Source organism: Impatiens glandulifera, chromosome 9, assembly GCF_907164915.1.
Source record: "Impatiens glandulifera chromosome 9, dImpGla2.1, whole genome shotgun sequence".
Taxonomy (NCBI): domain Eukaryota; kingdom Viridiplantae; phylum Streptophyta; class Magnoliopsida; order Ericales; family Balsaminaceae; genus Impatiens; species Impatiens glandulifera.
This window is the reverse complement of record NC_061870.1, coordinates 33839061-33854056: the sequence shown is the minus strand read 5'-3', so window position 1 is coordinate 33854056 and position 14996 is coordinate 33839061. Positions and strand designations below refer to the sequence as shown.

Below are 14996 nucleotides of genomic sequence, written 5' to 3'. Positions count from 1 at the left end.
ACCCAAAATTAGAACGCTATCTGTTTTTCGTGCACTGCGATTTCAAAACGCGTGATTTTCAAACAAAGATTTGCGGTTTCATGTTTTAGATATAAAAAACATTTCATTCCGCATCCTGTTTTGTTTTATTAAAATATTATTCAGATGTTCCAATTACTTTCAAACATTAAATTAAGGGTTTTATAATTTATAATATGAAATCACTTTTTTTTTTTTACTTTTTTTAGTGCCGAGGGTTCAATTTAATAATTTATAGTATGAACAAAATATTTATTTATTAAATTATATATAATTTTTCTTTCAAACAAAACAATATATTAAAATAAAAATAAGATTCGTAGTAGAAGGAAAAGTTAGTGACAGTGTTCTATCCCTTGTGCAATTGAAATAACATCACTTGTGCAATTGAAATAATAATATAAAAAGTTATATTAAAAATTTAATAAATAAATAAAAAATGGCCATATTCTAGGATAATTTATTTTTTCTAATGGTCATTTTTCAAAAAAAAAAATTAATTATTATTTTTGCTCTTCCATAATTCTGAAAAAAAAAATCATAACATTATCATTTTTACGAATAAAAATATATATTTTTCTCTCTCGATATAGGATTAGTAACTTTGTTTTCGTTATTTCAATTATTTCTCTAAAGGTTAGTTAGAAAAAAAAAAACTTTTTTTAAGTAGTTAAAAATTAATTATAAAAAATTATTAAAAAAAACATATAATAATATTATATATTTATATTAATATAAAATAAAATAAAATATAACTGATCAACTTATTCTCTAATATATATAACTTTCTATCCATAATTACAATATTTTCTATAAATATATAATATAAATATTAAGAAACCCTAATTTATACCCTTATCTTCATCGGCGGCGGCCGGCGGTCGCATTTTCATCTTTCTTCTTCTCTCTAAATCTCCGTCTTCATTCTTCACTCAATCTTCTATCCATCTTCCCAACACGGTACGATTTCGGCGATTTTAGCGAGTCGATGGATTGAACTCGTGAGTGAATACCGATTTTACACCCTAACGAGTTGTAATAACTCGGGAGTGAATACCGATTTTACACTCTAACGAGTTGTAATAACTCGTGACTCGTTTTCTTTGAATTGAATCGTAAACTCGAACGAGTTCACACGAATTGATTCGCGAGTTTGACAACATTGGTCAGGGTTAAATAAGAAAATTATGTTTTGCTAGGAAACCCTCCAGCTCCATCAATCCCATTTATTTATGAATTCAACGAATGTCCGCAGTGTGGCTGCTGTGGATTTGATTGCTTGATCGGAGAAATAAGGAGGAAGGCGACGGCGGCGAAGAAATTGATTTCCCTGTTTCTGGATTGACAGCAGTAAAAAACCCTAGAAGAAAGGTCTGTAATTTCAGTAGATTTGTTAATCTTGATGGTAGGATTTACTAACTTGAATGTGTTGATATTTTAGTTATGAGATACTCCTAAAATTATAGGCAAAGTTAAGGAATTAGATAGATATCACACATATAATAGGTTTATCATATAATTAACAAGAGTAATCATATATTTCCCCTTCAAACTCAGTTTTTACAAGTCAAAATTGAGTTGTATGGTTGATAACCAAAATAGTTTACAGCCAAAGAGACTATCAATCTCACATTATTATCTATTTGAATTACTTTCAGTTTTAATCTTACATTTTCTCTTTGTCATATTAGGTGGTCAGTATAGTGGTAGGATGAAAAAATATGGTCTGAACCTAAGGGTACAACCCAATCTACAAAAGAATCAGTCATCAAGACCTCCTCTACCAAAACCTCTTGGATTCCGTGATGACGACGAAGATGATGTTGAGAAGGAAATATCTCGTCAAGCCAGCAAAAACAAGTCCAACAAGGATGTGAGTGAACTGTAAAGAAAAAGATACTATCATCTTCTTTCATTTTTATTGACTCTTATGGGGAGATATATAACTATATATTTTTTGTGTTAGTTATTGTTTGGAATTTTGATATTTTCTTCAATTTCTTTCCCTACCAGATCGAAGAGCAGCATAGAAAAGCATTGGAAGAGGACCCTTCAGTTTTCGACTATGATGGTGTATATGATGATATGAAAGGGAAAATGGCCCTTCCACGTGTGCAAGATCGCCAGGAGAGGAAGGTACCCCAATTTTAAAACTTCTTTGCGTGAGAGAGCACACTTATTCTTATATAGGGAATTTTATGGCTGTAGGTAACTATCTTGTCCTTGATTTTGTTCTTGAAATAGAATGGAAAATCACAATCTTATGGACATGAGATTGAAATAAATTCAGTTCAAGGTTAATTACAATCATGGTAACCTGATTCTTTATTTGTTGCCTGATGGATGGATGAATAGTTGCCATGTAAGACAGTCCTAGGAATGGGATAGACCAATTTATTATTATTATTATTAAAATTGTAGTGGCGAAATTATTCTCCTACAAGTAATATTGATTAACAGTGTTTCAGTTTTCCAATTTAAAATATGTTGGGGTGATTATATTTACTTCCTCATTTGTATGACTAATTTTCTGATTGATTTGTTGTTGTTGTTGCTGTACACAGCCAAAATATATACAAGCATTGATGGATAAAGCAAAAGCCCGTGAGCGGGAACAAGAGATAGTATACGAGAGAAAACTTGCCAAGGAGAGAAACCAAGAAGATCATCTCTATGTTGATAAGGACAAGTTTGTTACTGCTGCTTACAAAAGGAAATTGGCAGAACAGGCCAAGTGGATGGAAGAGGAACGTGTACGACAACTTCGCGAGGAGAAAGATGATGTATGCTCCCGTCTTCCCTCTCATTATTTTTCAAATAATTTCATTTCTGTTTCCCTTGGTCTGCCCTATCTTTGAAATCTTATAAAATTAAATTATGTGAAAGTCATTGCATATGGTTTGGTCGTATAATAGTTCCAACTCCTTATTGTTATTTTGTTGCCATTTGAAAACACTTTATAGTTGTGGACCCATATTTAAATGAGAATCTGCAAATGTTGGTCCAGATTAGACGACGTTTGGAAACAGAACTTAGTTAGACATATACAAATGGGCGGGTGTATATTACTATACTTTTCAGTTGTGCGAATTTCAACCCTAATTTTATATTATGGCATGATTGACAGGTCACTAAGAAGAAAGATATAAGTGATTTTTACTTCAACTTAGGGAAGAATGTTGCATATGGTGCTAATGAAAAAGAATCAACAACAAAATTCATAGAGAAGGAGGATGCTAGAGATGTCAAGAGTGTTGCTGCCGGAGCATCTTCTGCTGCAGTTGCCGCCACAGAACTACCACCACCTCCAGCATCATCGTCGTCATCAGATCCTGTTAAAAATTCCACCATCACGGAATCAACACAACAACCACTACTCTCAGAGACTGAAGACAAGCCGAGACCAAATCACGATAAGAGGGGTGAAGATGCTCTTGCGGCTGCTAAAGAACGGTTTCTTGCAAGGAAAAAGTCCAGGCAGCAATAGACGCTGCTGCAGTTTTCAGTATTTTGTAACTCAGATTTTTTCTTTAGACTGTTATTTAAAATTGTGATGGAATTTTAATATTCAGCAATAGAAATATGGTCATTGTGAAATATTCTAACTCTTATCATTTTTCTTTTTTTAAGTATTTAACATCCATATTATTTTCAATTAGTATTATTATTAATGCTTCAGAATGAATCTTCTTAACCATGCTAACTAGAAATTCAACAAGGTAAGGAGGGATAAGTTTGAAAAGGTTGGAAAATAAATCATAGATTTTAGAGACAAATTAACAATTAATATTTCTTAAGATTGATGGATGTTCTAAAAATCAAATGATTAACATACTAAATAAAGGATTGATTACAAAAGTTGGTCAAACGGCCATACAAATGGGGCAAATATTGTTTAGCTTATGTCAATACTGGTGATTTGCATATGGGGCAAATATTGTTTACATTTAACCATCTATTTATGCAATGAGCGTGAAATTCATGCCTACAATTAAGACTTCCAATCTCCTCTTCATTCATAAATTCGTCCTGCAAATCAAAAGACGAGAATTAATTAGTAACGATAATTTGTTATTGTTAACATAAAAGTCATTATTAATAATTATCGAATATTATTTACCTGACATATGACACAAAAGTCATTAGTTATTCCTCCCCGATATATTAGGATCTGAAGATGTTTGCTTATCAGAAATTATATGGATTCGTGTTTTAAAATTCATTTTCTCCTCTTTCGGCAGTAGGTCAATTTCAAAGAAAACCTCTCGACTCAATTCAATTATTTCCTGAAAATTAAACATCCCAAATCATTTGACACAAAGAAAACAAAAAAAAACTTTATTATATTAGTTAATTAAGAGTGAACCAACCATTCTCATCAAATGTAATCTGGAAATATTTGCATCAGCTGGACTAGGGTTCACCGATGATGAGCTTCTACTATTATCGCTCACTTGATCTGTCAAAGGTAGTTGTGCATGATCATGATGGTGCCCTTGGGACAAGAGATGAACAAAAATCATGTAAAAACATTGAAGAATGAAAAATTAATATTTTTTTTACTATAATTAATTAAGAATTTAGATGGGTTCTTCTAGAAAGTTACCTGACATAGTTGATGGTGTTTATCTCTTAAGATTAAATTGCAAGTTAATTTTTTTTGAAAGAGAGATAGACTGAAATTATAATGAATGACGATGAGTTTCATCTAATATATAGTAAACTGTTTTTTTCTAATAGTCTTATTTTTTTCTTTTTTCCCTATCAAATCTATTTATGATATATAGACTAATAAGAAATTTTAGGATTTTTATTTTGATTGTCTTTATTATTAAAAATATACAAATTTTAGTTCCTTTTAAATAGTTGTAAGATGTTACTTTTATTTTGTACTTAATTATATATAAAATATTAAACTTAAATGATGTATTTATATTAAAAATATATACAATATAATTAAAAAATGTATAAATATATAAAAAATAATTGATATAATATTTATTATATAGAGAGTTATTCAACTATTTATATATTTTTTTAAATAGACTATTCTATATATTATGTATATTTATAATTTATAAAAGAATATTTCCTTGTAAATAAATAAATAAAATAGAATGAATGAATGAATGAATGGAAATTATATATATTAATTAACTATATAAATAATAATATTGAGATAAAATTTATGAAAATTATTTTTTTTAATAAATCTTAAAACATTTCAAGAGAAAAAATATGCATACAATGAATGAAAAAAAAACTCAATTAATTATATAAATAAATAAAATATGGAGTGTATGTATAAAAAATAGTTTTTAAATAAATTATATAACAAATATTAATTGAAAAATAAGGTCAAAATATATTTTAAATAACTTGTTATATATATTATAAAATAATTAATTAAAATGCGAATTAGGATGTATATATAAAAAAATATTTTTAAGGAAAAAATATGAAAATTTTAAAAGATAAAATAAAAAAAATGTTAAATAAAGATGCAGCTAATAAATATTGAAAAAAATATTATAAAAAATAAATAAAGAAATAGATGTTTTTAAGAGATAAGATATATAAAATAAATTAATAAATATGAAAAGAATTATAATAAATAAATTATTTTATAATTATTAATTAAAGTAATGTAAATATATTTCTATTTAAATAGGTGGTTAAATTCCAAATTCACAAATATTGACAATAAATACAATTTAATGTTTTTGATAATTAAAAAAAATTATAGAATGGTAATTTAATTTTTATTTATAAATAATTTGATATATATTATGCATCTTAAGTGTTTAAGAGACAGTTTGATATGTTAAAATTTTAAATTAAAAATATATATATATTTATTCAAAATGTTAACTAATTATAAAATATATAAATAATAAAATAATAAGATATTTTATTTTTAAAATATTAAAAAAAATAACTAAAAAAAGTTGAATTCAAAATTATAGAATAACATTAGTTCGAATTTCTATTTAAATTTTATTAAAATTCTAATCTCAATACTTTAAGTTTATGCTTTGCATACTTGTTGTGAACCACACCCAAAAAATCACACCAACATATACATAAATAACTTTAAATAATTAGAGTGTTTTTTTTTTTATTTAATAACAAATTGTTCTAACAATACTCTAAAATTCAACAAAGAGATCCTCTATGTCATCATTCTCCACCAGACCTCTTATGACCTGAACAATTTGTTTCTGGTGGTAATAACAACCTCGTGGTAGTATTCATCCCTCCTTCATCATATTTTCTTATTTCAAAAAATTATCAAACTAACATGCATTTAAGTAAAATAACTTTTAACCTAAATTTCTTTTAAAGAAAATAGACACATTTATCCAATTAAAAGGTTTGAAGAGACAATATACTCTTCCTTCTTTGTCTTATTCGTTATCGTCGTCGTCCTCTTCATCGACATTGTCATTATCGTTGTCGGCTCTATCGTCCTCTACTTAGTCGTCAATATTGATAATATAAACAGGAGAGTCTTAGTGGTTGAAACAACCTCATAACCGTCTTCATCATAATTTTTTTTTACATTTCAGAAATTAACTTTCTCAATTTTAATATACATCTAAAATGTACTTTTTACTTTAAAAATACAGACATATCTAATAAACTGAATTCAAGATACGATATATATATATATATATATATATATATATATATATATATATATATATATATATATATATATATATATATATATATATATATATATATATATATATATATATATATTTCGTTTTTTTCATCTATGTCATCTATTTCATTTTCTTTACCGTCTTCATCATTCTTTTCTTCGTCAACATTTATAATATAAAATATCTTATTTCTTCGTCTCTATCGGTCTATTTCACTTTTTTTTTAAGACTCTTCATATTATTTTAATTAATTTTTTAAATTTATAGTTAACCCAATTTCTTTTGTCTGACCATAGGACATATGCTTTCTGCTACATATCATTGTATTCCTATTCAAAATATAAAGATTTGAAACATGTAACAACTAATATTTATTAACATTTGATTAGATAAATATTAGTTGTCTTATTTTTATTTTCTGCTTAGATAAATATTAGTTGTCTTATTTTTATTTTCTGCTTACTTGTTTGATATATATAAGCATTGCCATGAAAAAAACACAGATTTGATATTGTTCAAGAATTAATATGAGTCTCCTCAAATAATAATAATAATTATTATTATTTTATGAGCTACTACACTTAAATTGACATTTAAATACAAATATTATCAATGATTGAATTATCATATATTTTCAATTGTATTTATTAAATTAATATTTTATTCTAAACCAATATTTTTTTTATAATTTATGAAGCAGAACACATCTCCATATTAATTGCCCACCATATCTTTATTATCTTACTAAAAATACTCTTTACATCATAACTACTTTAATATAACACATTTTCTATCTACAGATGAACAGTCAAAATTGCTGAAATTTTGTATTTTCATTAAGTGATTATTAAATCTCATTGTAAAGATGCAATTGACCCGTTGCTACCCATGCTTATCTATATTTTTGTTAGAATTTGATTTAAGTGTTATTTGTTGACTTTTTCGATCTGAATTATTAAAATTTAATTTTAAATATCTCACAATTATATTATTTAAAATTTTAATTAAATAAAATAATACAAGTTATTTTTTAATATCTATAAATTACCTAAATAACTACAAATAATTGAAATTTCAATAAATTAAACCGAACAAATTAGATCATTATAGTGACGGGACTTGTGAGTTTTATTGTCAACTATTGAAAATCTTTGCATTTATTTTATTTCATTGCTATAAAATGAAAGATTTTATTTTTTATATAAGATTGGATATATAAGATATATTAGTTTAGTTTCATAATTATTTAAACAAAATAAAATATAATAAAATTTTTATTAAACAAAAACTTTAAAATTAAATTGATAGATATGTCAAATTTATCTGTTAATTATAATATTAATTAATATATTTTATTTTTATATAAAACTATATATCCTACCTTATATAATCAAAATATCCAATATTCTTAAAGAAAGAAAAAATAGTAACAAATAACTCAAATAATTTGAGCCAATCAACAAATTATATAAATTTTTTTTTATCATATTATTAATATTTATATATTCAAATAAATTTCAAATTTAACTTTCTCATATTAATTTAAAAATTAACACTATCCGTTTTATCTTTAATTTTGAAAATAGATTTAATCAATCAAAATAATTTTTTTAAATAAATAGATTTTTTACCAAATAAATATATTATATTCTTAATACTTAACAGTGAAGTAAGTATATATATATATTATTTGAAAAGATCTAATAATAGGCCCATACTGTCTTCTTCTCACTCTTCCTTGCCCGTAAAAACCGACTAAATTATCGAAATTTCCTTTGAATTTACTAAAAAGTCCTTTGACCAGAATCATCATCTTCTTCATCCATTCAGGATCTGAACGGCCCTTTCTTCTCTCTCTATCTCATCCTTCTCTGTTTTTGTACATACACTAACCAACCAACCTGTATAATCGTTCTTTCATTATTCCGATCGATCGTAGATCTAACCGTATCAGATCTCGAATATAAACCCTACCTAGATCTATTTCATCGTCTTCCTTGTCTAGATCTGGCTATAAGAACACCAATCATGGTCGTTAATGGACGTTCAATGAAGCGGATGAAGAGGAGAGTCACCGCAGATCTCAGTAACTTCCATACTTTTCCTTCAACCGGTGACGCCTCTGTTGGACCGTTCAGAAATAGCGTTAGGGCTTTCCTTTCCAGTCACGCAACCCTTCCTCCGCCGGCTTCCTTGTTTCCGGATCTTCTCCCATGGCAGATCCTTCTTCGCGTCGGCGATTTATCGTCGGAAGGTGTTGATTCGCCGCCGGCGATTATCTGTCTTGACGTTGTTGAGGAGGACGTTGCCGGATCTGTATCCGTCTATTGCGATCAGTGCCGAGTCGTCGGTGAGTTTCTTTACCGAGTTGACGATTCTACCAAAAATATTAATGATTAACTCGGACTTTAACCGGGTACCGGTTTGTTTCCGGTTGCGTTTTGGGCGGCAAACACGATGAATAATTTCAGCTAATAAAATAGAAATAAAAAAATAATTTATTTTCTGATTTTAAAAATAATAGATCAATCTTGGCCGTTGATAAACTTTAAAAAGGGAGATTGAGAGACTGATAGACTGGTAGTTGGTCATATTAAATGGTTAGGATTAGACACTCTTTGCGCCTGCCACGTTGTAATGACACGTCATTAATTGTTTTGCAAGTGGTGGGGTCCATTTAAGTGGGGACCACTACTCTTTTTTGAATGCTAGACAGCCGTGTCCCACTTTTTCTTTTCTTCTTTAAATTGGTTGGCCCCCACTATAATATCTTTCTTTTTAGATAATTTAAAATTTGAATTAAATCCAAATCAAACCGGCAAAAGAAGTTGGATCTTTAACGTTGGTTGGTTTGTTTGTTTGTTTTAATGGAATATTAGGATGGAGTGGAAACCCAGTTTGTGGGAAGCGTTACCATTTCATAATCAAGGCGGATGGTGGCTCTATTGGTCGATACCACAAGTCTTGCCCTGGCTGCGGAGATATCCTCCATCTCTCAGAATCTAGGTGTGAAACAGTTTCATCATCTTTGAATTGGGTTCTTCTTTTGTCTTTGCTGTACCTTTCCCTGGATTGAGTTTGGAAAACAGACTCAATCAAGTGTCTAAGACTCTAATTACTTGTTAATTTTCAAATATACACCTTTAATGATTTGAATTGCCTAAAACATTGCTTAAATGATACCACCTGATATTCTGTTATACAATTTCAGTACTAAGTTGTTTGTTTATTAATGCCTTGTTCATTGGGATTCTATGCAATTATTATTTATTTTACTAACATCACTACTCTTTTAGATGCAAGTCATGCAACTATGTCATGACCACAGAAGATGTTGAAGACTGGATTTATCAGCAGTTAGATGACACCACACATCTCCTCCATGGGGTGGTTCATGCAAACGGATATGGCCATCTTCTTAGAGTCAATGGAAGAGAAGCTGGTTCAAGGGTTCTTTCCGGAACTCACATCCTGGATTTTTGGGACCGTCTATGCAAAGTACTTTGCGTCAGGTGAATATCATTAGAAGCTTATTTCATAGTAGTGGCTTTTTTTTTGGTGTTATCCATTTGGTATTATTTCATAAAGCTTGTTTGATGTAGGGTTATTTTTATATACTATGTGTAACATATGGTATTCCCATTCTAATTTTCAAATTCTTCTAATTGCAGAAAGGTTAGTGTGATGGATGTCTCAAAGAAATATGGATTAGAGTACCGATTACTCCATGCAATCATGAAGGGTCATCCGTGGTATGGTGACTGGGGTTATGAATTTGGATCTGGAAGTTTTGGGCTCACCTTAGACGCATATAAAATTGCTGTTGAGACCCTTTCAGGACAACACCTTTCCAGCTTTTTCTCTCATGCACGGAAGCCTCGCACCCGCCTGCAGGATCTGATATCTTTTTATCAATCATTGTCTGAGCGGGAGCTTGTAAATGTCCGGGACCTATTTGTTTTCTTGATTGGTTTAATCCGTCTGGCTCGCAAGAACCCTGCAAGGACTGAAGATGGCTCATACAAGAAGATCAAGCTTAGTGGCTCGAGTAACCTAATTACATGGAGCATCAATGACATCAAGCGGGTGGAAGAAGCTATGTTCAAAGTACTGCGGGCTGTTTCTGGTTCCAATTGGGTTTCTTATCGCGCCCTTAGGGGAGCTGTTTGCAAAGTTGGTCCTCCAGAACTCCTAGATTTTTGCCTTAAGGATTTGAAAGGGAAGCAGACCCCTGATGGATTGGTTGTTCATGCTCGTTGCAGTCATGGATCTGCTACTATCGAGTTCAGGTAATAAATTTGATAAATTTATTTTGTATTTGGATACAGAACTAGATTCAAAATAAATTAATTGTAATTTATGTTCTTCTGGCAGACTTGAGCCTGGATGCAGTCCTTCGAAAGAGGAATTAATGGAGCCAAGTTCAACCATCATCACAACAAACCAGCATCCTTCCATTGACCATCTTTTACGTGACCTAAGATACCTCTACGAATCCATTCTCCATCCATATAGCATGATCTTTTACAGCGGGTCATCTACAGAAGTTACCGCCAGTAAAGCAGCCGCCACAACAATCCTGGACTGCAAGCAGTTTGTGAAAACATACAATCCATACATCAAGTTAAGATTAGAGAACCCCTCTTCCATATTCTTAGAATGCTCGGTGGAGCTTATGGAACAGTTTGAAGAAGAAGAAAAAGTAAACATTCCAACCGAATTACTGGTCCTTCCAGCTAATGCTACCGTCCTTGACCTCAAGGTTGAAGCGTCTAAAACATTTCACGAAATATACTTGATGTTCAGGAGATTCCATGCGGAAGAGGTGTTGGGTTTTGGGGATGATGTCACAGAATCAACACAAATAAAAGCTGTTTTGGGATCTTGTTGTTCAAACGGTAATGGTATCGAGTCTGTTCGAGTTAGGGGAAAATGTGTTGGTAAAAGTGGTGTGAATGGAATTAGGACGGAGAGGGGAGAAGAGAGGTGGACCGTTGATTGCGGTTGTGGGGCGAAAGATGACGACGGGGAGAGAATGTTGGCTTGTGATAAATGTGGGGTGTGGCAGCATACTAGGTGTGCCGGTATCCCAGATTTCGAGTCTGAACCGGTTAGTTTTGTCTGTTACAAGTGCCGGAATGGCCGTCCAACTGAACTGACTAGGTTTAACGTTGTTATGTAAATGTTTTTGTTTTTATTGTTTTTGGTTTTTCTAGATGAAAAAAAGTAGTCTAGTGTACATATTTTTGTCTTTTATTTTAACTGGGGCGGCAGCCAGCCCTTGAGCTTGGCTAGAGTCAACTTTCCTATGAAGCAGCTCTTATCCTTTTTCTTTTTGTATATGAATATTATATTTATGAAATCCATTTATAGAAATAGCTAGACCCCAATATAAAAGCTGCTTATGAATTTATTTTTATTGAAAATTGAAAAAAAAAACAAAAATTAAAAAGGAAACCGTGTTGACAACACTAGTAGCACCCACCAGCAAGGATTAAATAATAATGAATATAGATGACTAAGTTGCGAAAAACATAAAGATTTTCAAATGTGGAATACAGCTAGCTAGCTATATATGAATTATGGATGGATAATTAAGGTTATAGTTTTAATTGTTACATTTATAATAAATGTATTATTTATATGCATGGGTGGGTGCTTTACTTTTTTGACTTCTCATGACAATTTATATATAAATATGTTTGTGGATGATTTTTTTTTCCATCATTGTAACATTTTTCATATAATAATAATAATAATAATGTATGTCTTACTTCAAATATTTAATATTTAATTTTGCCAGCAGAATGATTTTTTTTGGTTTAATTCTCATTTTATACCTTAACCCGCATATATAATTGATTCATTAGTCAAAATATTAATAAATGCATCTTTTATAGTTCGATAAGATAAATCGGTATTGGTATGTCACTCTACTTAATTATATATTAATTAATTCTTTAATAAAGAAACATATTTTCTCACTAGTATGACCTTGATAAACAAATAATTTATTTATTTTGGTATAGAAAATATTAATTTTGTGGTTGAGACTACAGTCTTAATAGTTGAGGTATATACATTTTTTTTAGTTTATTTTATATAAAGGTGTGTTTTTATGTATATGATTTTAATACATAAAAAAATAGGAATTTATGAATACAACTTTGATTTACACCTTAGTAAGATGTAATTAAATTGAACGGTACAAAATAAACGTATGATTTTGGTTTTATTATCTCTTAGAAAAAACAATTAATGGTGCTTGCTTACTTTAAGCAATCTTAGATTAGGTGGAGGTAACAATAGACCACCACTATCTCTTTAGCTTTTTGATCCACTCCCTTCAACTTTCTTTTATCTTTCTTCATTCATCATCATTTTGTACCTCTATATATACATCCTTAATAAACGCATATAAATCAAGAGTTTGAGTCTTATTTGAAGAAAAAAATAGTGGGTTTTAATCCTTTATCCGCTTATTGAAATGGGTATTGATCGAAATTCGATGAGAAACGTGGTGATTATAGTGTTGGTTTTGATGACAATCGGAACAACAAATGGATTGACAATGAATTATTACATGTTCAGTTGTCCCTTATTGGACATGGTTGTCAAGAACTATGTTAATAGTGCGTTAAATTCCGATCCCACCCTCGCTGCCGCCCTCCTTCGCATGCATTTCCACGACTGTTGGATCGAGGTTAACTAACTTATTCTTCTTCTTGTATAGTTTATAATTACTTAAAAAAAAATCAAATTGAATGTATTAATGTTTTTATAGTTACTTTTAGTATTATTAATTTAATGTGTTATTTGGTCATGTTAGGGATGTGACGGATCTGTTCTGTTGGACTCTACTAAGGATAATACAGCGGAAAAGGACTCACCTGCGAATTTGAGTTTGCGAGGGTACGAGCTAATAGATGATATTAAGGAAGCACTCGAAGAACGATGCCCCGGGGTTGTCTCGTGTGCTGATATTGTCGCAATGGCTGCTAGAGACGCGGTCTTCTTTGTAAGTTTATCAATTCAAACTTAAGTTTTTTTATTTTTATTATTATTAGAAATCGAAGTTGAGTTGAAATAAAATGAATAAAAATAGGCAGGAGGGCCATATTTTGAAATAGGAAAAGGAAGAAAAGATGGAAGAAGATCAAAAATAGAAGACACAATAAACCTTCCATCACCAAGGTTTAATAGCTCGGACTTGATCAAACAATTCGGGCAACGCGGTTTCACCGTTCAAGACCTTGTGGCCTTGTCGGGAGGCCACACACTTGGAGCCGCTAGATGTGTTACGTTCAAGGACCGAATCATGAACAACGCAGATCCAACCACGATCGATGCTGATTTCTCGAGGAACCTTGTCAAGACTTGTCGTGGAGGGGACAACTCTCGCCAAACATTCGACTCCACTACAAACACATTCGACAACGACTACTTTGTATCTCTTCAGAGGAAGATGGGTTTGTTAACGTCTGATCAAACGTTGTTTGCTAGTCCCTTGACAAGGCCTATTGTTAATGACTATGCCATGAATACGGCCATGTTCTTCTTGCATTTTCAGCAGGCTCTTATTAAAATGAGCCTTATGGAATCTTCTGATTCGAATGCTCCACGTGAAGTTCGTCAAAACTGTCGTAAAGTTAACTGATTCTAGTTTTATTATCGTAAAGAAACAATCTTTATATGTACTTTGTGTTGTAATTTGATCAATTTAGTATTTTTATTTTGTAAGTGAATATTTGGGTCTGGATGGATTTATTATTGATATAGTTAAGCTCGCAGTTAAAATCTATTTTTGATTTAGATATAAGGGATTTTTTTTATTATTTTATATATTTATAAAACTATTTTATACTATTTTAGTTATTTATATTTAAAAAAAAATACTTATTGAAATAAACCAACTCATGTTTTTTCAACGTCATCTGTTATTTACTATTTTTTTTAATTAATTTTATAAATAATTTATAAAATCAATCAAATTTGAGAGTTAATGTTCCATTTTGTTCGATCGACATCCTACTTAACTGTATCGGTTATTTCGTTTCAATGAGTTGTTTCTTGTTCATGCATTCCGATTGTGTGGGTAATTTATTTCTCAAGTTCGTTGTCTCCGAAAATAGAATTATTTTTAATTTTTTCAATAAAAAATTAATGAATTTGATCTTTCGAAAAATCTCTTACAAGTATTCTCCTATTATTTGTATAAATTTCTCACTTTTTCAATCATATACGTAGATAATCTATTTTTATTTGGATTGACCTTTTTCGGTGTTGTTTATCGATTCTCAATTAAATATA

The 14996-nt window shown here is 30.1% G+C and overlaps 3 protein-coding genes across 3 annotated transcripts; all 3 read left to right on the top strand.

The window, feature by feature from the left end:
• Window positions 1-1219: 1219 nt before the first annotated feature.
• On the top strand, window positions 1220-3685 carry LOC124914979 (nuclear speckle splicing regulatory protein 1-like). Its single transcript, XM_047455617.1, has 5 exons — window positions 1220-1389; window positions 1710-1891; window positions 2032-2154; window positions 2583-2801; window positions 3146-3685. The coding sequence occupies exons 2-5, from the start codon at window positions 1730-1732 to the stop codon at window positions 3503-3505; spliced, it is 864 nt and encodes a 287-aa protein (XP_047311573.1). The 5' UTR covers window positions 1220-1389; window positions 1710-1729; the 3' UTR covers window positions 3506-3685.
• A 4824-nt stretch (window positions 3686-8509) lies between these two features.
• Window positions 8510-12002, top strand: LOC124914423 (PHD finger protein At1g33420). Its single transcript, XM_047454965.1, has 5 exons — window positions 8510-9036; window positions 9566-9692; window positions 9983-10198; window positions 10358-10975; window positions 11061-12002. The coding sequence occupies exons 1-5, from the start codon at window positions 8715-8717 to the stop codon at window positions 11866-11868; spliced, it is 2091 nt and encodes a 696-aa protein (XP_047310921.1). The 5' UTR covers window positions 8510-8714; the 3' UTR covers window positions 11869-12002.
• Window positions 12003-13106: 1104 nt separating this feature from the next.
• On the top strand, window positions 13107-14431 carry LOC124915198 (peroxidase 47). Its single transcript, XM_047455870.1, has 3 exons — window positions 13107-13389; window positions 13516-13704; window positions 13792-14431. The coding sequence occupies exons 1-3, from the start codon at window positions 13174-13176 to the stop codon at window positions 14341-14343; spliced, it is 957 nt and encodes a 318-aa protein (XP_047311826.1). The 5' UTR covers window positions 13107-13173; the 3' UTR covers window positions 14344-14431.
• Window positions 14432-14996: the final 565 nt, after the last annotated feature.

What these genes read in the sequence shown, in the direction of transcription:
- LOC124914979 (XM_047455617.1), top strand. Translation starts at nt 1,730, where the DNA reads ATGAAAAAATATGGTCTGAACCTAAGGGTACAACCCAATCTACAAAAG. An exon ending in AAAACAAGTCCAACAAGGAT is followed by an intron (nt 1,892 to 2,031) that starts GTGAGTGAACTG and finishes TTTCCCTACCAG; the next exon opens with ATCGAAGAGCAGCATAGAAA. An exon ending in TTCGCGAGGAGAAAGATGAT is followed by an intron (nt 2,802 to 3,145) that starts GTATGCTCCCGT and finishes CATGATTGACAG; the next exon opens with GTCACTAAGAAGAAAGATAT.
- LOC124914423 (XM_047454965.1), top strand. Translation starts at nt 8,715, where the DNA reads ATGGTCGTTAATGGACGTTCAATGAAGCGGATGAAGAGGAGAGTCACC. An exon ending in TGCAAAGTACTTTGCGTCAG is followed by an intron (nt 10,199 to 10,357) that starts GTGAATATCATT and finishes TTCTAATTGCAG; the next exon opens with AAAGGTTAGTGTGATGGATG. An exon ending in TCTGCTACTATCGAGTTCAG is followed by an intron (nt 10,976 to 11,060) that starts GTAATAAATTTG and finishes TTCTTCTGGCAG; the next exon opens with ACTTGAGCCTGGATGCAGTC.
- LOC124915198 (XM_047455870.1), top strand. Translation starts at nt 13,174, where the DNA reads ATGGGTATTGATCGAAATTCGATGAGAAACGTGGTGATTATAGTGTTG. An exon ending in TCCACGACTGTTGGATCGAG is followed by an intron (nt 13,390 to 13,515) that starts GTTAACTAACTT and finishes TGGTCATGTTAG; the next exon opens with GGATGTGACGGATCTGTTCT. An exon ending in CTAGAGACGCGGTCTTCTTT is followed by an intron (nt 13,705 to 13,791) that starts GTAAGTTTATCA and finishes GAATAAAAATAG; the next exon opens with GCAGGAGGGCCATATTTTGA.